This window comes from Ipomoea triloba, chromosome 15 (assembly GCF_003576645.1).
Source record: "Ipomoea triloba cultivar NCNSP0323 chromosome 15, ASM357664v1".
NCBI classification, from domain to species: domain Eukaryota; kingdom Viridiplantae; phylum Streptophyta; class Magnoliopsida; order Solanales; family Convolvulaceae; genus Ipomoea; species Ipomoea triloba.
The window spans coordinates 6172343-6194229 of NC_044930.1; the positions used below are offsets into that span (position 1 = coordinate 6172343).

Here is a 21887-nt window from a genome sequence, read left to right on the forward strand (position 1 = left end):
GAATTGCATGGTAATGATGGTATGAAGATTTACATACTGTAATACTGACTAACCCAACAATTGTCTGGAATATTGCTAACATGGTAAAATAGAAACCCACAATTAAGTCGCTGTCATTAAGTTGTATGAACATAGGTCTCACCCCTACAAAACAACACAAGTTTTGCCTAATTGACTTGTGTGAAACTGTGAATATATTCCTAGTAATAGTTCTTTCCTAAACGTGAGTAGTTATATTCATGTAACTTAAGAATGAAGACACCAATTCCAACTAAAGCTGTCAAAACGGACAGGTCTGACCCCATATGAGCTTCCAATTCCAACTAAAGCTGTCAAAACGGGCCACTGACCCCATATGAGCTTCCAACCAGGGGAGTGAAATATATCCTCCTATTTTATGTACATGCATGCAGTATGGAAGGAATCTGATGAGGAACTCAATATGAAAGCAGGTCATCATAAAGCAGCTCATCCAAAAGATCATCTAATATCAGGTCTTCCAGCTCAAGTCCAACACACTCTGCTTCAAACTGAAGGTTCATCCAGTTATCCCCTCTAGCCAAATCCCAGCTCACCGGATCATCAAGTGAATTGCTCTGGCGCAGTAACCGCCTGATATCGCCCCACACATCCTCTACAATCCCATAACCTACCGGCATTCGTTTGATACAAGACCGGCATGTCAGTGCCTTTGGCCAGTACAGATATGACTTCTCGTATATTTCTAGCAAGGCCTCATTCACTGAACTAAACAGAACAAGATGATCGTAGACGCCATCATCTTCACTTCCAGTACAGTCTGATTGCGCCACTATCTGCTCCACTTCATCAAACACCAAAGGGTTTAATGGCATTTCAGCTGAATGCCATTTCTCTAGGAACTCACCACTGCATAGTCCCGATACTTCTAGTACACATTTTACATAATCAAACGCAGCCTTGTTGCTGTCATCAACCTGAATACGCATAAACATGTCCTCCAACCCCTTCTCATCGTTTACTGAATCTTCTGCTGTGCTTATATTTTCTGTCTTTGGTATGTTTTCTTGGTCAGCAAATGAATCTCCTATATCACAGAATAAAGAAAACAAAAGTAACCCATATGAGTCGTAAGTAAATCATTTAAGGTTGTCTCCATCAACTTGGCTACAGAAATCGAGCCATAATCTTGATTCTAGTTTCTAATGCTTAACGAGTCATAGTTTGAACTATCCTACAAGCTACAACATGATATGATATTTTAATAAAACCTGCCAGTTAGTGACAGATTATCTAAACCTTGTTTTTCCTTAGTCATACGATACAAATACACACAAAAGTACTCAGACATGAAGGCATGACATAGAACAAATTCCTTAATTTTTGCAAAAATACCTTCATTCTTAGAGAACTCTGCTGGTTCTGTTGTGTGCTGGAGATCTATTTCAGGATCAGAAGATGAAGTGCACTTGATGTTGTGAGTTTGTAAGCCACTAAAGTCATCATAAGTATCACCATCAGTTTGAAAGTTTTCCCGGGGGATTTCACCAGAATTATCCTCTGATTGATGGAGATTTTCTGAAGCTACAAGGGTGTCCAGATGCTTTTGCTCACCGGACATATTTCTGAACGGTGTGTTAGAAGAACTAGCATATAGACACTCGTTTGAACCATAACACCTCAGATCAGGCAATGAAAGAATCCTTTCGAGGGTTTTGGGCCCAGGACTAGAAGAGGAAGCTGTTCCTAATGCTCCATAGCTCTGCCTCTCGGAGGTATGGTGTTTTACTTTTTGTTTGAAACACGACTCAAGCAACCGATTGTAGCGGTCTGCAAAGTCATTGCAAGACACAGTTCGTTTCATGTAATGCCCATCAGTCCTTCCAAATGGAGAAGTACCACTGGAAGTCCTCGGGATGGACCTTCTGTATTTCGTGTCCAACTCTTCGTGTTGTTTATCATTTGCTTCTGTACCATCCTTGGATGTCTTTTGGCCATGGGGGACTTTATCAAGAACTGCATCCATCACAATCCGATGCTTCTCCTTTTTGCTCTCCCTTAGTGCATACCTTATTTTATCCCTTAGGTTCTTGAAACTTTTTTTACCATGTTTACTATCATGCTTGTTCTTATGCTCCCCATCTGGAGGGACATTGTCGAAGAGCTCGGGATTTGTCAAAAGGCGTTTCGTAACACTACCTTCCCTGCACAGCTCGGGTGTGGCTGCAGCAGGCCTTTCAGCCTGCAACTCGTCTTCTGCTTTTGCATAAACCTCGATTTCTTGAGCTATAAACGCCTCTCTTAGCAACGAGCCAGCAGAAGGGAACGAGACAGACTTGGTTAGTCCTACTGGCTTTTTCGACAAGGCCTGGCTGCTATGCAATTGATGCTCAAACGATGAACTCCGGGCATGAAAGAATTTCAGGAATACCTGCCTTTTCATGTCTACTTGATCAAGAGAGCCCGGGAATCGCTTTGGCTCTGGCTTGGCCATAGCACGATCCTCGTCGCCTATCCTTGGCACGAGGGGGTCGAATAAGCTAGTGGAAGAACAATGGCCACTACTACTAGTTTTGTCATTATGCTTAGGAGTTTTGTCAGCTAAAGAAATATCATCAGGAAGACGTACACTCGAAGGGTCGAGACGATGGATGGAAGTTGTTCGGGTTAGTGGTGTCGGTGATGGGCACGATGAGGTTCGATGGTGTTGGCCCCTTATTTTGTACACTTCGTCCACGATTAAAGCTTTCAATCGAGACCTCATCGACTTAGAAACCGAACCAGACTCCCCAGCTTTCAGTGCAGCCTGGAATTCATCATAGTTAAGATCACATCTCATATAATCAGCACAGTTAGCAGAAACTTACAGAATTATTCTCTGTTTTAGAATCTGTTTTTGCTTGCATTTCACGTCCACTTGAAGCTGTTTCTTTAAACCTTTTGTGAGGCAAACGTTTCTTGACATTAAGCCATTTAGTGCGGTGGAAGTGATGAAGTATTCCCCACATGCATCCTGGTGGAGGATTATCCAGAGACATTGCGGATTCTTGCTGCTGCAAATTCTTTCCCATCTTCTGCAATACAATGCTTCCTTAAGCTGGCAAAATATAATCCAACACAACATTCAAGTTAAAATTGTGTCATACTTAAGTAGTGATTGGGAGTTTCCTTGTCAGTTGTCATTCAATATATATATATATATGCAAGATCAAATGAGAATAGGATCCTAGGTAAAAAGTGAGGACTGATCTCAACATGATTCATCAATGGTTGATGGTTTTAGTAAAAAAACACGGGATCAATTTTATAATTATTGAAAACTTTTAAAAGCAAAGTTCATTTTATAATTACAGGAGAATGTGTTCACTTGAAACCTTCTCTCTCTCTCTCTCTCTCTCTCTCTATATATATATATATATATATATAATCCATCTAGAATGATCAAATGTTGAAAATTAATGAAAAAGGAAAAAAAAAGCTGTGACATTTCTGTAATTTTTTGTAATTACGATTGTGCATTTGCATGTAATTGGAAGTGCATTTATTGTGATGATATGAAAGAAGAAGGTGATGAGAATTAGGTAGTGTTTTCCGTGCATTCAAAGCATTTACAAACACATTGTTTCAAATACACCATGGTAATTACAAAAATACTACCATGTTTTTTCCCCTTTTCATTGATTTTCACCATTTAATCATTCTAGATGGACAGATCAAATTTGTTTTCTCACCTGAAAAGTTGTTCTCATGAGAACCTGGTCATATATATATAAAGAGAGAGCGAGTTACAATCCCAGAGCACCAGTCCAATGTAGTGGAACCCAAATTAGCCAACCAGAAATGCACCAGAAGTTATTATTCACCATAGTTGTAAGTAATGTTTGTCGAAATAGCGAATAACGTTCATCACCATATAATGATACTAACTTGCAATTAATTAAGATGAACATTTGTTTTTCCATGTAGGCACATAGGCAAGAACACGACGTCTTTCCATGTCCCATTTCTAATTCCTAAGTTTTGCGGCGAATTGAAAAGCAAAAGTTAAGAATCTGAAATCATGAAAATACAAGAATAATGGGTTTTGTAATGTGATGATCATCGTACCTGGTGGTCTGCTGCCATGGAGAGAGAGAGAGAGATAGAGATTGGGGTTGATGGAAGAGAAGAGAAGAGAAGAGAAGAGAAGAGACGAGACGAGACAGGGCTACGACAGAGATTTTCTCTCCTCCGATGTTTTGGTCGGTTTCTCTCTCCTGTGTTGCTCTCTACTTTTGGCGCCATATTCATCCGCCAACTGCTCGCCATCTCACGCTTCTGTGTTGTTATTTGTAACAAAATAAATACACAAATATTTATAACCAAACTAGATCAGATTAAATTTTCTTATATTTCTTGAATTATTTTTATACAATTATAAATATTTTCGTACAAAATTATATTGTAATCATATGTCAATTACTAATTAAGTAATTATTACTGTAACTTATTTAAATTATAGTATGTGTCATATGTTTGTATCGATTTTTTTCCAAATTATTGCAAAAAGAATATAATTTATATTTTAGTAATGGTTATTAAAATTTATGTATTTTAGTAATTATAAATTGTAGATTCTCAACAAAGAGAACGTTAAGCAAAAAAAAAAAAATGAAGCCATTGGTACAAGAAAGAATGCTCTCAGGAGCTGCTGTCTCCCTCCTCTCCCTCATACGTAAACATGAATTCAACCGTAAAGCAATCTGATAAGTGCATATTTGATCATATATTTATCCCATATTTAAATCTATATTTACCACTTAATATTAATATTATGTTCATAATGGATCATAATTGATGAAAATCATATATAATTGAACATAATATTAATATTAGGAACTTTGTGTCATAATTGTTGTTAATTAGATGATTTAATCCTAATCTTATTGTTAATTAGGCAAAGTGGCGTGAGGATGGAATTCTTTGAAGACAAAAAATATGCAAAGTGGTAATAGTGTGATGAGCATGTGGACAAAAGGGAAGATGACAAAACAACTTGGTGGAAAGTAAAAAGTGGAAGACAAAAGGCATGAAATCATGGAAGGAAACATGGAGCATATTTGGGCCAAAAGCAAAAAGAAAGTGCAGAATTTCTGGAGGACAATAGGCGTCTGTCTGCGTCCTGAAACAGACGCCTATTGTCAATTTACACACTGCCCAAATTTCAGCACTTTCGCCGCGGCGAGAATCGGGCATGCTAGAACACTCTTGCCACACCTATGATTTATACAATGCGAGAGCTTGATAAATTGTAGGGGGATTTCTCGGCTAATCTTCGGTTCCTTCACTGGCGAGAGCGGGTTGGAATTTAGAAGTTAGCCAAAACGGTTCCTTCACGGGTGACAGCGTGTTGGAATCTAGAGGTTAGTTTAGGCTACCCCCTCACAACTTGTAGGATTAACTTGGGTTTGGGAATGTTGATTTGCTTAGGATCTTTAAAACGAGCCTCGCTTGTAGACTACGAGAGTAGATAACTTGCGGTTTGGCACACTCGGGTAGATCACGAGAGTGGCACCGGGGACTTTAGTGCATTTCCTCCATTCACAAGGGATAAAACTTCTTTTCTACATTTGTTTGACACATGATAGATATTGACCCGATCCATATCCTTACATATGTTGCATCTAATATATCTCTCTTCATTTGTTGTTTTTATTTTTGTTATTTAGTTTTGTTGTTATAACCATGTTATTGTCGAACTAGCTTCACAAGAATCAATCCGAGTTAGTGCTTGACCAACCATTCCCTGTGGATCGATAACCCCGGAATACTCCGGGTATTTGCGTGTACCTAAAAGCTACAACCACAATCCAACAACTCCACTCTCATTTGATCTTTTACACCTCAACGCCGATCATACTCACTCTTTGGAACTCTGTTCTCCGCCATTACTCCCTCGGTTCCTTCCCCCAAGAAGCTCTTTTCCTCTTTCAGCATCTGCAACGTAGATTGAGACCTGGGGTTTTCTTTGATAGCTTTGCTTACTCTTTCCTCATTAAAGCTGCTGCGAATCTAACCCAACCCAGTATTGGAAAACAGATGCATTCCCTGAGCTTTAAATCCGGGTTTCATTCTCATGTTTATGTGCAAACTGCCTTGGTTGATATGTATGTTAACTGTCGGTGTCTTGTGGAAGCCAAGAATGTGTTCGACGAAATGCCTAGCAGGAATAGTGTGACTTGGAATGCGTTGATTACTGGGCTTATCAAGTGGTGGTTTGGTGGATGAGGGTGTTGAGTTTTTCGGAAAGATGGTTCATGACTTTGGGGTTCAACCAAATATCAAACATTATGGAAGCTTGATAGACATGTTGGGGAGGGCAGGGAGATTGGAAGAAGCAGAAAGGATGGGTTTGGAGATACCTAATGAGATCTCCAATGTTGTGATTTGGAGAACACTATTGGGGGCTTGTAGTTTTCATGGAAATGCAGAGTTGGGACAGAGGGTAATGCAGAAGATTATGGAGCTGGAGAGAACATATGGTGGTGATTATGTGTTGCTTTCTAATATTTTTGTTGATAATGGTAGGTATATAGATTCTGAGGAGGTTAGGAGATTAATGGATGAAGAAAATGCACAAAAGGTGCCATTGCAATTTTATAAGAATATCTTTACGATAATATTAACACTCTTTATAGTCAATGAGTTCTAGTGTACAAGGGTGTTTTTTTTTTGGTGGAAAAATATAAACTTAGATTAATTCAAATCTGGAGATAACACATTACAAATGAAAGTTGGAGAGTTTGAGAATCACTCCGAGCAATCAGACAAAGAAACAAATTGTCTGGTTATTAGATGAGTCGCCTGATTCGCAGACAACTTAGCAAAGACTAAACTAATTTGAACAAACATGCATGCTTATTAAGTTTTTAACATCATAACACAAGATGAAATGAAGAATCCTCCAAAGTTGAATTAAGACCTTGGACTACTTGGAGAGAGTCGTCTCAAAAATGATTCTATCTAAACTAAGGGATTTTAATTAACCAGCTGGGTGATTCTCTAGTTGCCATTGCTTTTGCTACCTTGGAGCTATATAAACCTTTCCATTGCGCTCCCCTAGCTGCAACAAATTGGCCCCTGCCCATTCGTCTACCTTGTTTGTCAATTGTTGCATCCACATTTAACTTCAAAAAGTTGTGTTGACAAAATTATTAGCATTCTACCATGCACAACATAAAATTTAAATAACTGTATTATTGATAAGGCTTAAAAAAATAAATTAAAATGATAAAATCAAGGAATTATTCTCAAAATTTATTGCAAAATCTATTTTTTTGTTTAACAATACTACGTTGTTTGTTTCTATTGATAATCACAATATACTACCAGTAAATATTATAAAACATTGTGTTATTCAATACCGCACATGATTTGGAAAATATAAATTTAAATAATTCAAATATACTTACAAATTACAATATAAACATAATTATGAAAATTACTAGTACAAATAAAAAATATTACAGAGTAATATTCATAACCCAAATAGATTACAAATTATTAACACTAATAAACAATATTTGTAGTAAAATTACAACACTCATTGAATTGGAATCACCACATACCAATTCAAAATTTTAAGTCCTCGTGAACTACTAACCCTAGAAACATCTACATGTACTTGACCATGATTGAACACTAGTTTCTTCAAGGAAAGTCCAACATGCGTCAAAGTTTGTAAATTATTATAAATATAAAACTAAAAAAATTTAAAAAGAAAAGATGGAAGGTCTAATATAAATATAAATAAATATATATATATATATATATATATATATATATATATATATATATATATATATATATATATAGGGAAGGGTTCAGGTGCAGAGAAGGGTTCCCGTGCGATTGCGCACCTTAAGCATTACAATGGAGCATCTTAAGTACACAAACAAAGCACGCGCACAGTTGTGCGGTTACGCACCTTAAGCATTACAATGGCGCATCTTAAATATACAAACAAAGCACGCGCACAACTGCACTGGAACACAATTATATATATATAAAGTCAGTCATGTAGCAATCACACATCAAGAGTAGTGTTGTGCACAAAAAGCCACCCTCACTTTGAGAGATTGCTCTCACACTGTGACTGGTGAGATTTGAGAGCTGTTGAATCTCAAACACGTCTCATGGGTACCCAAAGTATTATATTGGGCCGGGAAAGAAGTAAATGGTGATTGGAGGCAAGCTATTGACAGTCAATTTAATGCGTTGCTTCAAAACAACAATCAAATTAAACGGCAAGCAAATTGGCTGTATCGAACTCTACAAACACTAACTTGTAGCAACCATAATATTTAATCAAATTGAAGGCGATAATTTTAATGATAAGTTTAGCCAACAATTGTGGGCATCGTGTTGGCTTCAAAATATATGAATGCAAGATTATTATATAGGAGATGTTCATGCATATGTAATTGAATGTTGAATTTGTTTATTTAAATGTGTAATTCAAAGTATATGAATGCAAAATAATACAAGGGAGATTGATTATAATTGTCACTAAAATAAAAAATTTATTATAATTTTTTAATATATAAATTTTATTCAAACTAAATTATACACAAAGATGGAGTACACATAACTTTTATCAAAACATTTTATAGTGCGAAAATTTCTTTTAAGAAGAAAAAAAAACATTTTATAGTGGACAGACAGACAGTTGGACACAGTAGTACGTAGAAAGGGTTGTCTTTCACGAGGAGAAACAAGAAGGAAAGGACAAGCAATGCATGTCATTCATATCCAACACAAAAACAACAGTACCCACGACCAGCATCACATCTTACATCCTGTCACTATTCACAAATCCCTTTGTCAAACACTTTTTTTTTTTGTCAAACACAATTAATCATTCCCATACTTTATTTTTATTTATTTAATAACATATAGGTTTCCATTTATGTGTTAGCCTCTAGTTTTCACCCTAAGAATCACTAGAAGTTGTAAATTCAAATTACATGAGTAGCTTTTTTAGTCAGTTATCAGTGTCTTAATGTGAGCACAAGTTAGGAGCCCAACCCACACTATACTCTAATATAAGAAGTCCAGCCAACTGTATTCCATAAACGGGGACCTAACTCCAATGATGTTTGAGGTGGAGTTCGAATATCGTCCACCTTGCCTCCTCTAGTCAGGACTTGAGGTCAGATGATCAACCACCATGCTAGTTCCAGAGCATCATTACCTTACTTTGCTCCCACAATTTTTTTTTTTTTTTTGTTTCCACTATTTTTCATTAAAAAAAAGATGATGAATAATATATGAAAAGTATACAATAATGATCAGTATCGCTATCAAATGGTATCTATATCTTAAAATTTATTTTGATTGAGTTGAGCAAAGTGCAATGCTGGCCTAAAATAATAAGCATGATCTAGTAACCCGACCCTTTTTTGGAGTAGTCAACTTATATTTCATAATTTTTTCAACTTCTTTTGAATATTGGTCGTAGCTTTTAGGTACACGCAAATACCCGGAGTATTCCGGGGTTATCGATCCACAGGGAATGGTTGGTCAAGCACTAACTCGGATTGATTCTTGTGAAGCTAGTTCGACAATAACATGGTTATAACAACAAAACTAAATAACAAAAATAAAAACAACAAATGAAGAGAGATATATTAGATGCAACATATGTAAGGATATGGATCGGGTCAATATCTATCATGTGTCAAACAAATGTAGAAAAGAAGTTTTATCCCTTGTGAATGGAGGAAATGCACTAAAGTCCCCGGTGCCACTCTCGTGATCTACCCGAGTGTGCCGAACCGCAAGTTATCTACTCTCGTAGTCTACAAGCGAGGCTCGTTTTAAAGATCCTAAGCAAATCAACATTCCCAAACCCAAGTTAATCCTACAAGTTGTGAGGGGGTAGCCTAAACTAACCTCTAGATTCCAACACGCTGTCACCCGTGAAGGAACCGTTTTGGCTAACTTCTAAATTCCAACCCGCTCTCGCCAGTGAAGGAACCGAAGATTAGCCGAGAAATCCCCCTACAATTTATCAAGCTCTCGCATTGTATAAATCATAGGTGTGGCAAGAGTGTTCTAGTCATGCCCGATTCTCACCGTGACACAACAACAAACAAGCATGTAATTGGATCCAATAATCACACACTTTTAATAACAAGTCTTGCACACAACAACTCATAGAAGCTAAACTAACAATTCATAATAAATAAGAACAAACAACAATCTAGACATAAACACAATCTATAATCCAAATAAATTAAGAACAAGCATCTAGATACAAGATTAATTCAAGATAAGTAAAGGAAAAGAGGGAAAGAAATTCTCATCGCTTTCTCCTCGGTCCAACGGTTGAAGCTCCTAATCTTGCATCATCTCTCTTCTTATTACAAAATAAATCCTAATCTACTCCTACACTACTAAACAATCCTCACTTGGAGGTCTACATTTTGAAAGGAGTAGAAAAGGATTAAAGAGAGAAAAGGGACTAATCTAATATGAAAATTGGATGTTGAAGAATGAAGAAATGAGGGGTATTTATAGTTGGGTAAAGGCAGGGGCAAAACTGGAAATTTGCACTGCTGAAATTTTTGGCCTGGGCAGGATTCTCGACGCGTCGAGAGACATTCTCGACGCGTCGAGAATGAATTCCTCGCACAAAAATGATGATGGCCGAAAGCATGCTGCAGTCCACCATCCTGATTTTATGCCATGTTTTCTTCTTGCTTTTGCTTTATGCTTTTTGACTCCACTTTTCACCCCATGATTCCCTCTTCTTTTTGTCTTCATCACAAACCATCCACCAACACCACTTCATATGCCACTTTTGGCCTAACAAACAATTAAGTGGCAATTAATTATACATATACACAACAAGATTAATAATGTCACATCCCTAATATTAATAAAATGCTCAATTTATCAATTCTTCATCAACTTATGTTAAATTGCAATTATTTATCTCAATGAAAGATAATCAATATTATTATGAACATAATACTAATATTTAGTGATAGAAATGAATTTAAATATGGAGTAAAAATATGATCAAATATGCACTTATCAAATATCAACAAGTATAGTGTATAACTCTCTTCTAGATAGTGCTTTCTCAGTTCTCACCATACACTAAATTCTTAATAAAACATTATTAATGATAGATGATGCTATATATAAACTATATATACAATTGGGAACTAATTAGTATATATGTATAGTAGTGAACCTTGAGTAATATCGATCAATCTCAAATTCTAACCCTATGATAGAATAAATTAACAGGTATTAAGAGATCAGTTTGTTTAATTTTGATAACATTCAATAGAAATTTAAGTTTAGAAAGGGTTATATTATAGGAAATACAAAAATTATTATCTGATTAATAAACATAATACATAATTAAAACGACAAAAAAGGGTGAAATATGAGAAAACGGGAATTGAAATGGAGATGATGAAGCTAAGGGGGGCAAAATAATGGAGAAGCACATGCATGACATGCAATCATACGTGCCGCATCACTGTCTGCACGAACTCCATCTCCTTTTTCCCGTAAACATTAGAGCAAAACGGAGTGGACATTTCCGTCCAGGTTATCCGAACTAAATCGACTAATTGGTTGGTTTTTATTTATTATTCAAAATTGAATGATTTTAGTTTATGTAAACTGAATGGTTTCAGTCTATTTTTTATTTGAGCCGAAAATTATTCGTTAAATTACACAAACATATACAAAATAACCCAAATACATATACTAATGATACATACACTAGATTTTTTTTTTTTAAAAAAAAATCATTATTTTCCGACCCCCAATGGTGGTCGAAAAATAATGAATATTTTTCCATTGTTATTTTTCGACCATTTTCCGACCACTGGGGGTTCGTTTGTAAATCTGAAAAATATTTTCTAAAAACTGACTAATTTTCTGAAAAATATTTTAATTTTATAATATTTAACTAAATGTTAAATTTTTTTTGTTTAACTAAAAGTTAAGAAATTGTATTTTTCAATTTGCTTCATTTTTTTGAAATTGAATAATAATAATATTATTATTATTATTATTATTATTATTGTTATTATTATTATAGCACAAGAGTACATTAAAACAAGTAAAATATTACTAGTAAACACTAAATCCGTGTCAAAATGGATCTATTTAATATGTTATCAAGTTAATTCGTAATAAGAAATTTTGAAACCAATAATATTTTTAAAGAATTAATTGTAAATTATCTTTAAATTTCATATAAGTCATGATAATACCTAATGGTATATCATGACTATTTAATTAGTATACAATTAAATAGGGTTACAAAGAATTATTTGATATATTTCATACCAATTACCATATATACATCCATTCTTTCTACCTAACACTATTTCAAAAGTGAACGCTAGGACCAAGCTAGTCACATTTACTTATTCAATCATATTTATATAATAATTTAATATATAGTCCAACTTCAATTTGTAACATTTTGACTAGCAATTTTTATAATAAGATCAGATTATTAGATAGCATATATAAATTAAAAGATCCTTATTACATCAAGGTTATTGATTCTTTATTAAACTAACACATGCATATCTGCTTATAAATTTTTTCTCAAAGTTGTCATGTGCCCGGCCTTCTTAACCAAGTAACTAACCATGATTAAGTGGAAGAATGTGATGTGCCAGTAAGTTCTAATTCACATTGCACATCAGATCGAGGAAAGAATATAATTAATTACATTCCACAATTGTAACTAACAATAAATTAATGAGTCAAAGTTAAAGTAATCACTATAAGTGATTCATTTTTGTCATCACCATTTAGTAAAAATTTTCTCTATCAAAAACCCATTTCTTTACTTTTTGTATCCAATATGAAATGACATGGGATACACCACATTCAAATTGATAAATCAGATAATGCGATAATCTTTATAAATTTCTAATTTCTAATACCTCATTAGAATTTCAAATTGATAATAAATCAGATAATGCGATAATCTTTATAAATTTCAAATTTCTAATACCTCATTAGAATTTCTAGCTTAGGTTAGGACTTAGGAATAATTTACCATGTTATCAAATCAATTCCAACTCTTATGAGTATGTATATGTATTTAATGTCGGACTCTTATGAGAGTGTAACAAATGCTAGTCATTGATCTAATAGACCTAACAGTTAAAAATAAAAAAAAATAAGGAAAAAGGGTAGGTTAATTTCATAAATATTAAAAGTTTGTAATATTTATGAAATTGACATTATCCCGCCCATCCCATATCAGTCCACACTTGAAACTTTGTTCTCATCAGAATAATTGCTTTAATTAATTTCTCTAGATCCCTCCTTTTTTGTTTCCTTTCAAAAATTTTTTAATTAAGAAAGAAACTGTAGTCACTACTCTAGGGTGTACAATAGGTAAAGTTTGTTTTTGTACTCACAAATTGCACTAGAAAGATTTTGTGCGACATGCTCGACCAATAAGATTCTTTACTCCCAAAAGATTGAATCCCTAACCCCACGCCTCGACCCAACAAACTACTGCTGCTAAGACTCAATCCATGGTCTTTGTCCTCAAACTTCACCTCTGTGACCAATTGAGTTGAGGTGTCGATGCGAGCATATATAAAATTCTTGAAAATATGACAAGTAGTTAAACTAAATGCATTTCATTTGCTAGTGAGGTAGAGTGCAATTAAGGTGCAACTCGATCTGCCGTTTTTAACTACTCCCAATTTCCAAAGGATGCATTATCTTCAATTCAATTCGTCTGTTCATGAGTGAAAACTAGTGGTTCATTTCTGCCATGGCACAACAACCACAATGTTAACAACATTGACAGATAATCTAGATCAGATCATCAGATCCTTCACTGCAATTGGTTTTTATTCCAGCATCCTACGCCTACTTTAATTTGTACTATAATCACAAATAATTATGTCATAGACAATACAAAAGTAATAAGTACCAAAAAAAAAGAAAGTCTATTTCGTTTAATTTCATGAAATAACCTTACTTATTTTTTTTTTAATTCCAAAAAGTCCAAATATAAAACATTCACTCATCAACATAACTGCAGTATCAGTTCAACACAACTGTAGTTCCAGACGGATGAAACGGTTGCAGTATCAGTTCAACACAATTGCAGTATCAGTTCAACACAACTGTAGTATTATTTGATATAGAACTGTAGTATTACTTACGGAGATTTACGGGAACTGTTTCTCCCACTTATTGAAACCACATCGTTTTGTGACCATGGTCCAAAGTATAACAACTGCTTTACAAGGTCAAAATATTCAACCTTACAATTACCGTAGCAGTCGATTTATCAATTATTATTGTCCCAAACGGTTATATTTACTGTTCATTTCTTTAGAAAAATAGAAGCATATGTAGTCCGTTGTGAGTTGGGGGTGTTAGTTGATATACGGAGTATTTATTATTGGAACCGTACGTGCATAAATAATTGAACATATTATATATACACACATTGTGTACTGTTGGATTACCTAAACTATTACTTGTCATTTGTCAATTCAATAAAAAGATTAGGTATCTGAAGCTTGTCAGGTACATAATGTACATCGTCCATCTGTTGCCACCATATATGCCATCTCATCATCAGTTTCTGCAAACATTATATTGTCATCCTCGAACCCAAGCTCCAAGGCTGTCGTCGTTCCTAGTTTCTGCCTTCCATTTTCAGCTTTTAATTTAATTAGGAATTCAGTTTTAGATGAAGAGGAAGAATGATATGATATAGTTTTGTCTTTTCGTGAACATGTATTTCATTTTAGATCAATTAAAAAATACCCCGAAATTATTTTTCGTATTAAAATATTTTTTAACACATACATCAAGAGAGTTATATTGAGAATTTAATTGATGATTCTTAAATTAAAAAAAATTAAATTTACTATTTTTGACTGTATTTGGAAGGTTCTAGGTAGGGGAGGGCATAAATTTAGTTTAACCCAAAAATCGTGACTTAGACGCATTCTGGCCCGAATTGGGTCAGATTCGAGCCGAAACAAGTCGAACCCGGACAAAAACTAACCAGAATAATATAACACGGTTCAGGTTTCGGGTTGGTGCTTTAAATGGGTTCCATCATTTGTTATTCTTTTTTTTTTGGTAAATTCATGGGGTCTTTCTCCGTCCGTTTAACGGTCCGGGTCCACCCACGTTTACTCCGAGAGGCACAGGAGGAATCGTCGCTTGTGGAAATCGAACCCGGGTTCTCCCGAAATTCTTCCCACAAAGAAAGCTCACTTGCCACTTGAGCTACCCTATTGGGTTGTTCCATCATTTGTTATGGTTTCCCTTCTGCAGTTCTACTTTCGCCTCCTAGGCTCCCTCTTCACCTCTCGCCTCTCGACTCTCACCTTCAAACCTTCTAAGTTCTTACCAATTCAACTCTTCGTGTACTCACCCTCGTTGTGTCTCTCAGCCTCCTCTCACCACTTCACCAATCACCCACTCCGTGACTTTTTCAGTTTCTCCATCTCTGGTCTCCAACAGCCGCCTTCTCACAATCTCACATTCATCACCAATCACCCGAAGGAAATTATTATTACCATGGTTGCAGTAGGCGCTAGGCGCTAGTCGGGCGGTAGACTAGCGCCTAGCGCCTAAGCGGTCTAGGCGGCGACCTATAAAAACAAAAATATAATTCATGTGTGTGGGTGTATGTCATATATTATATTATATATATTATATATATCTCTCTTACTTCTATTACTTATATAAATTATATTATATATATCTCTCTTACTTCTATTACTTATATAAATAAATAAATTTAAATATATATAAATATAATAATTTATATAAATAAATAAATTTAAATATATATAAATATAATAATAAAATTAACAAGGCCGACTCGCTCGAGTTAACTCGACTAACTCTGCCGAGTTGGATGAGTTAACTCGGCCATATTCGGTCCAGTTGGCCACCAACTCGGCCTAGTCGGCCGAGTTAGACGCTAGGCGGCCTCTTAGGCGGCCAGCCACCTAGCGGATGCCTAAGGAGCAATTCGCCTCGGTCTAGGAACGCCTAGCGCCTAGGCGGGGATTTTTGCAACAGTGATTATTACTGATACTATACGGAAAAGTAAATGATTCATTAACGCAAATGTTACATAAATATTAATTTAACCTTATATTATATCATTAAGGATATAACAGTGTTACTCCCTCCCCCCCCCCCCCCCCCCCNCCCCCCCCCCCCCCCGGCCCAGAATCCAAGAATTTAAAATCAATTGTACAAAATTTAATTATATGTTAGATCCTTTGTTTACTATAAATTTAGTCCCTCTTAGATCAGAGCACAGTTTAACTGATTGATCAATTCAAAGAAATTAATAACTTTATTTCATTGATAATTGCATAATTACATAATCATGCAGGTTTTGATAGAAGTGATCACAATTAGTTTAATGAGTAAATACCTAAAATGGTCCCTCAACTATAGCTAAATTCACAAATTGGTCCTCGACTATTGATTGAAACCAATTACATCCTTTAACTTTTCAATTTTGACACAATTTTGTCCTCCGTTAATCTCACCGTTTGTTGACCGTGAATTCGAAGGACATAGTGGTAATTTCAGGTGCTCCCTGCATTATCCCTTCACTTGGTCGTTATAAGATTTAGGAGGAGCCCTAGTTGTTCTTCATTTCAGGTGTTTTGCTCGAAGCAGTCCTTCTCAACACTGGGAATCTTGTGCTGAGAGAGAGGTCAAATCTGTCGAATATAATCTGGCAAAGCTTCGATGATCCCACATATCCATGGCTCCCAGGTGCAAAACTGGGCTACAATAAGCTTACAGGCAAGTCCCTGCAGAAACTTTCTTCTTGGAGAAATGGTGAAGATCCTAAGCCTGGGCCGTTTAAAGTTGTCGCAGAAGAGTAGCAAATTTTTTTTTGGTCATTAGAAGAGTAGCAATTGTTTCTCAAGTGGAACATGTCTAAAGAGTACCAAGAAAGTGGACAACTTCATGGAGGAACATTTTGCCTTTTTCCTGAACTGGGTTACACTTTGAGTTTCAGTTCGGACACAAATGAGAACCAAACATATTTCAGCTACTCAGTTCATCACAACCAGGATGTATTGTCAAGACTGGTGATTGATTCTTCTGGAGAGCTCAAGCAGTTTATGTCTTTAAGGGCCAAATACAATTGGACTAAAGTTCTTACATGTACTGCCAAGAAAAAAGTTGAAATTTATGGTTTGTCTGGTGGATTTGGCATCTATGACGACGAGAATGTTTCTTCCCCGTGCAGATATTTCGAAGGTTTTGATCCATTGAAAAGTACTAATGACAACACCCCAGGTGAAGGGATAATGCAGGGAGCACATAAAATTACCACTATGTCCTTCGAATTCACGGTCAACAAACGGTGAAACTAACGGAGGACGAAATTGGGTCAAAATTGAAAAGTTAAAGGATGTAATTGGTTTCAATTAATAGTCGAGGACCAATTTGTGAATTTAGCTATAGTCAAGGGACCATTTTGAGTATTTACTCTAGTTTAATTGAAGGTTCAAAACCTAATCATGCACAGTGTAAACCAACTTCAAATACAATCATAACCGTACATAAGGTTATGGTTAAGATTCAAATCAGGTGTATTACAATTGCGATTAAAATTTTTTATGTTGGCAAACCATGAACCATCGGTTATGGTTTGAACCAAACAATTCACATTTATGAACATTTTTTTTTAAATAATAATAAATGTCCTAACAAGCTAGGACCATGAGTTGACAATCCACTTTAGTACTTCCAAATTTTATTTCGTTTTGGTAAAACTAAGTGCAAGTCTTTTATTTTTTTAATACATAAATTTTAATACTTTAAAAATTAAAACTTAAATACAGAATTAAAAATTTTAAAATATTGAATTCAACATGTTTATTTAATTCATATTTAAAATTCAAATTCAAATAATTAGTTGTATTTAAATTTTAAATTATTTAAAAAAAAATGTTAACCAATAGTTCATGAATTGAAATTACTGATTCATGAAACATCTATAACGGCATAATAACAGTTCAAGTTATAATTCTAGTCAATGATGAACCTTTAGTCATTGTTTCTAAATTGTGAACTATATCAAATTGAATACAACCAACTATGTGTTTTGTTAAGCTCTAGAACAGAGATAGCGAAACTCTAAAATTAAATTGAAATGATAAATTTTTTACCATCAATTTAACATAACCTCCGCCCACCCCTAACCTAACACAATCATTGACTCACTATTGTCAAGGACCAAATAATAAAAAGATTTTTTTTTTTTTAAAAAAAAAAAAGTTACCATCATAACATAGGTCAAATTAACATTATAGCTATAAAATTTTCAAGCCGTTGGAAGCGCGTGACCAAACGCGCAGGCGCCAGGTAGTGGGATTTCCATTAGCAGTGGCGTATGCATGCATGATGATGAAACCCATGCACTCCCTTTGCCGGCCCCCTACTTTACGCTCGACCCCCGCGCCATATCTTCTCGCCATCTCGAGCCGCAAATTTATCGTCCCGCGAGAAAATGGGACTGTTAATTACCAGCAAGCAGGCTACAACTGTACCGGCGACTCTAGGCTCTATACTACAGACGAGTTTGAAGTTCACCAAATGTTTTGCAGTCTGAAGGAAGAATCCTAGGTTACTGTACATCGAAGAGGATCCGATTTTTATTTTTATTTTTATTTTTATTTTTATTTTTATTATTTTTTGGGTATTTGATTTTTGTTTTACTTTGCAAATTAGGTAACAGATCGAGATGGCTCACACCACTTTCTCTACAGTAGGTAAACACATATATTAATGTCGTCCATCTATCCACTACTATTATATTGTACCTTAATTAGCAGCCTAGCTGCCTTCTTCATGGTTCTACTATACCCGTTAGTTTCAGTTTTAAATGTTCTTGTCGTGCATATATATGGTGTTTTTAATTTAGAGAACAATGGGTATATATATGCTTCATGTATTGACACACTATTCAAAAAAAAGTTCATCATTGATCTCTTAATTGTTACATAACCATACGTTATATAATATTTATCTATGTCTTGAGAGATTATAGAACGAATGCCCTGACTTTCTAGTGAATTTTGGTCAAACTCGTGATTATGGGACAATGGTGTGGGACGATATGATAACCCTCAAGAAGAGTTACGTTGAAGTGTTCCCTCTTTTTAGGTAGTGTTGCTAGCGTTTCTTGTGCAAAGTCAAACCTGAGTTGAGTGTGCGCTTTAGGTAGCGTTCTCTATATTAGTAAAAAGATCATAATATAGAATTTGTCTTTCAACTTTTTGAAATGCATATGGTTCTTTAATTATTTTGTCCGACTGAAGGCATTTTTCTTTAAAGGTTCTTTGTAATTTCACATTTTAACTCCACTTAAATATATAGGTCACTACATGTCATCTGAGCACAAGGTGCTTGGTAGTAGGGTGGGTGTTTAAACCCATTAATTCCACTGAAAATCTGAGGAGTCATTGGAGATTTTGACCAATCTAATTGGTGATAGTGAAGATCTCTTGTACATAAAAGTGTACAAGTAACGAAAAATTTAGAAAATTTTAATAATGAAGACTTGGTTATTAAAAAAAATTAAGATGAAAATAGAAATTCCTTCAATTGTGGGAAAGTAGACACGCCACAACAATTATTGGCTGTTCGATCATCATTCATATTAAGTCAAAACACACAACAACAACCGACTTAATCATTGTTGTCTTAGGACGTAATCATCTCTCATAATTACTAATTAGGATGATATGCTTACCTGCACTCACACTCTCACAGTATCTCTAAGTGAGATACCAATAACATGTGCGCTCTAATTTTTTATTAAAAAAACAAATTTTTTTTTATTTAACATCTTTAATATATATTCGATTTTTCTTTTGAAAAAAACAACAAATGAAAATAGATACCAGACCAGACTAACTAAAACCTAGTTCAAATAGCTATCATATACCTAAGATTATAGTACCGAAATAAGTGTACGTTTTTGAGAAATTGTCGAATAAAGTTTACTCAACTAATTGAGAAATTAATATGGATTTTTTTTTTTATGGATAACTCTACTAAAAAAATCAGTAACCATTATTCGAGTTTATAACGGACTGGCTCAAATTAAGAAAATCAATATAATAAATTCACTAAGAGCCAAATTTGAAACTTTGTGCTTTTTTATTTTTTTTGAAAACTGAAACTTTGTGATTAATTTAAATAAATTTTAGTTTTTCTTGAGTCATCTCAAACTTGTTATCTCATTAATGTTATGATTAGTAGTTTTTGTATAATCTGTTGACCAATATATAGAAATAAATTAAAAAGAAAAAAGAAAAAGAAATAGAATAATTAAAGAAAGTTACTAGGTGACGGCAACGTTCATAGAGGCACAGGGCAAAAGATCGAAAGTCAAAACGCCAGCTTACTTATTTCTACATTGAGCAAGTGCACATGTGCCCATGCATGACTACTTGATTTTATTTATTTAAAATTTTAGGTAACAAGAGCAATTAATAGTCATTATTCAAATATGTCTATTTTGTAAATTTCGCATCGGTGTAATAATATGTAATCCATACAAAAGAGGTAAACCGCACTACGAAGGTCTTGAGCAACAAACCCAACTAAGAAAGTACTGACTAGAACTAAACTCGTAACCGACATATATGAGAATCATGCTACTACGCCTATTTGATTGCCCCTTTCGAGGCTATTTATTTTATGTATATATGTGTGTGGTGAATGTATTTATATATACAACATCCTTGCAAATTAACTAGTACGTAATGTGATGACACTTCTGTTACCCTTTCAAATCAGTGGGCACAGGATTGGACCCCGGTCCATGATGAAAGTTTTGATTCATTTGACTGAAAAAGATTGAGAAAATATATAACAGATATTACATTGTAAAGAATCATGAAACAACATCTTTGCCTACATTGCATGCATATGCTTGAACTGATTACATGTAATTGTGACTTTACAACCACTTGTGCCCTTCAATGCAATGACTAATAACTCTTTATATATTACCGATAACAATTCAACAACAATTAGACCTATATTGAGGTCAGAGGACTGACAAAAAAATTCACAATTTTTCTCATACGACATCTTTTGAGTAGGAATTCTGAAGTCTTAGAATTACTCTAACATAAATTAAGATACCAAAAAACATAGATTCAAAATTTTAGTCAATATTTAGGATGAGAAGTCTGAGGAGAGAGAGATACGAGTTGAGGAAACGAAAAAATGAGGAGATGATAAAACGGGGGGCCCTGGGATTGTAAGACGAGAAATGGTCCTCGTACGTGTAGCAAAACCACGTGGCTAGCTGCATCAGAGTGCGTAGAAAATCAGAAAAGCTGCCCTTTCTTTTTCTCCTTCTCCTTCTGCTTATTTCTAAATAACTTCTTTATTTATTTATTTATTTATTTTTGAATAGCAATGGCAAAATTCTAGCTCATATCCGAAACCAGAACATCACAAATAAAAGGAGGGTTAGCTAATAGCTATCCACTCCATGCTATCGGCATTAACAAGAAACTCCCTAACAAATAAATAATAGACAGTTTTATTAGTAGATCGCTTTACAAACCAGATAAACACATTATCAAAATGGTTAATTATATCTTTTAAATCAACAAGTATTATATAAGATCAAAGGAAGAGTTGTAGCCTATTGATTGAAGCCTTTGAACAACTTGGAGCAAACATTCGTTTCAATAATGACACGGTCAAGGTTGCGGTCCTTATTTCTAAATAACTAACTTCTATAAATTCAAAACATTTGTGAATGTACATGCAAACATGACTTCTATTCAAATCCATTTTACTTCAACATATTCGTGTGGCATATGTAT

General features: G+C 34.8%; 1 protein-coding gene and 1 pseudogene across 1 annotated transcript; one reads left to right on the forward strand and one right to left on the reverse strand.

Moving 5' to 3' along the window:
* Nucleotides 1-35: 35 nt before the first annotated feature.
* Nucleotides 36-4204, reverse strand: LOC116006909. The gene is made up of 4 exons (XM_031247422.1): nucleotides 4087-4204; nucleotides 2847-3076; nucleotides 1375-2785; nucleotides 36-1066 (listed from the first exon to the last, which is right to left on the reverse strand). The coding sequence occupies exons 2-4, from the start codon at nucleotides 3048-3050 to the stop codon at nucleotides 438-440; spliced, it is 2244 nt and encodes a 747-aa protein (XP_031103282.1). The 5' UTR covers nucleotides 3051-3076; nucleotides 4087-4204; the 3' UTR covers nucleotides 36-437.
* Nucleotides 4103-16907, forward strand: LOC116006880 (annotated as a pseudogene).
* The last annotated feature ends 4980 nt before the right edge of the window (nucleotides 16908-21887 follow it).

Coding starts and splice junctions, on each gene's coding strand:
- LOC116006909 (XM_031247422.1), bottom strand. CDS start 3,050: ATGGGAAAGAATTTGCAGCAGCAAGAATCCGCAATGTCTCTGGATAAT. Junction 2,786..2,846: donor CTAAAACAGAGAATAATTCT/GTAAGTTTCTGC, acceptor GATGAATTCCAG/GCTGCACTGAAAGCTGGGGA. Junction 1,067..1,374: donor AGAGTTCTCTAAGAATGAAG/GTATTTTTGCAA, acceptor TCTGTGATATAG/GAGATTCATTTGCTGACCAA.